The 617-nt window shown below is 63.9% G+C and overlaps 1 protein-coding gene across 1 annotated transcript in view; it reads left to right on the forward strand.

The window, feature by feature from the left end:
• SNED1 (sushi, nidogen and EGF like domains 1) overlaps window positions 1-617 on the forward strand; it is a gene marked incomplete at both ends in the record, with an annotated part of 14,049 nt that overhangs the window by 2,779 nt on the left and 10,653 nt on the right. The window contains 2 exons of the mRNA XM_029085921.1: window positions 75-200; window positions 345-458. Of these exons, the coding sequence (XP_028941754.1) occupies window positions 75-200; window positions 345-458 (240 nt within the window). The remainder of the gene's footprint in view (window positions 1-74; window positions 201-344; window positions 459-617) is intronic.

The following is a 617-nucleotide window of genomic DNA, read 5'->3' on the forward strand; positions in this document are numbered from 1 at the left end:
GTGTGTCTGGCGGGCGGCGGGTGAGCCGTGCTGGGGGCTTGTGTGCTGACAGGGGTCACCGCCTGTCCCCACAGCCTCCGTCTGCCTCACGCTGCGGCCCTGCCTGAATGGGGGGAAGTGTATCGAGGACTGCATCACGGGGAACCCCTCCTACACCTGCTCCTGCCTGGCCGGCTTTACTGGGAAGAGGTGCCATGTCGGTGAGTGCTGGCCTCGAGCTCCTGGTGCTTCACCGCAGGGAGTGAGGTCTCGCTCCCAGCATCACTGCTGCGTGCTGGCAGTCTGTCTGTCCCTGTGGCCGTCCCTGCCCTGAGCTCCCGTCCCCACCTGGGGTTCTGGTTCAGATGTGGACGAGTGTCTCTCCCACCCGTGTCAGAATGGAGCCACCTGCCTGAATGGTGCTGGCAGCTTCAGCTGCAGGTGCCCGCCAGGCTTCCGAGGCGCCAATTGCGAGACCGGTGAGTGTGGGGCTGCCATCATGGCTGGGCTTTCTCTTTGTCATGCTTGAAGAGCAGAGACCCCAGGCCTGGGGGATGCCGCTGCTCTTGAGGGGACTCTTTGAGACCAGGGCTCGAGTAGTTTGTGAGGCCGGCTTGGATTTCAGCTTGCTGCAGGCA

The sequence above is a fragment of the Antrostomus carolinensis genome, unplaced genomic scaffold, assembly GCF_000700745.2.
Source record: "Antrostomus carolinensis isolate BGI_N321 unplaced genomic scaffold, ASM70074v2 scaffold30057, whole genome shotgun sequence".
Lineage (NCBI taxonomy): Eukaryota > Metazoa > Chordata > Aves > Caprimulgiformes > Caprimulgidae > Antrostomus > Antrostomus carolinensis.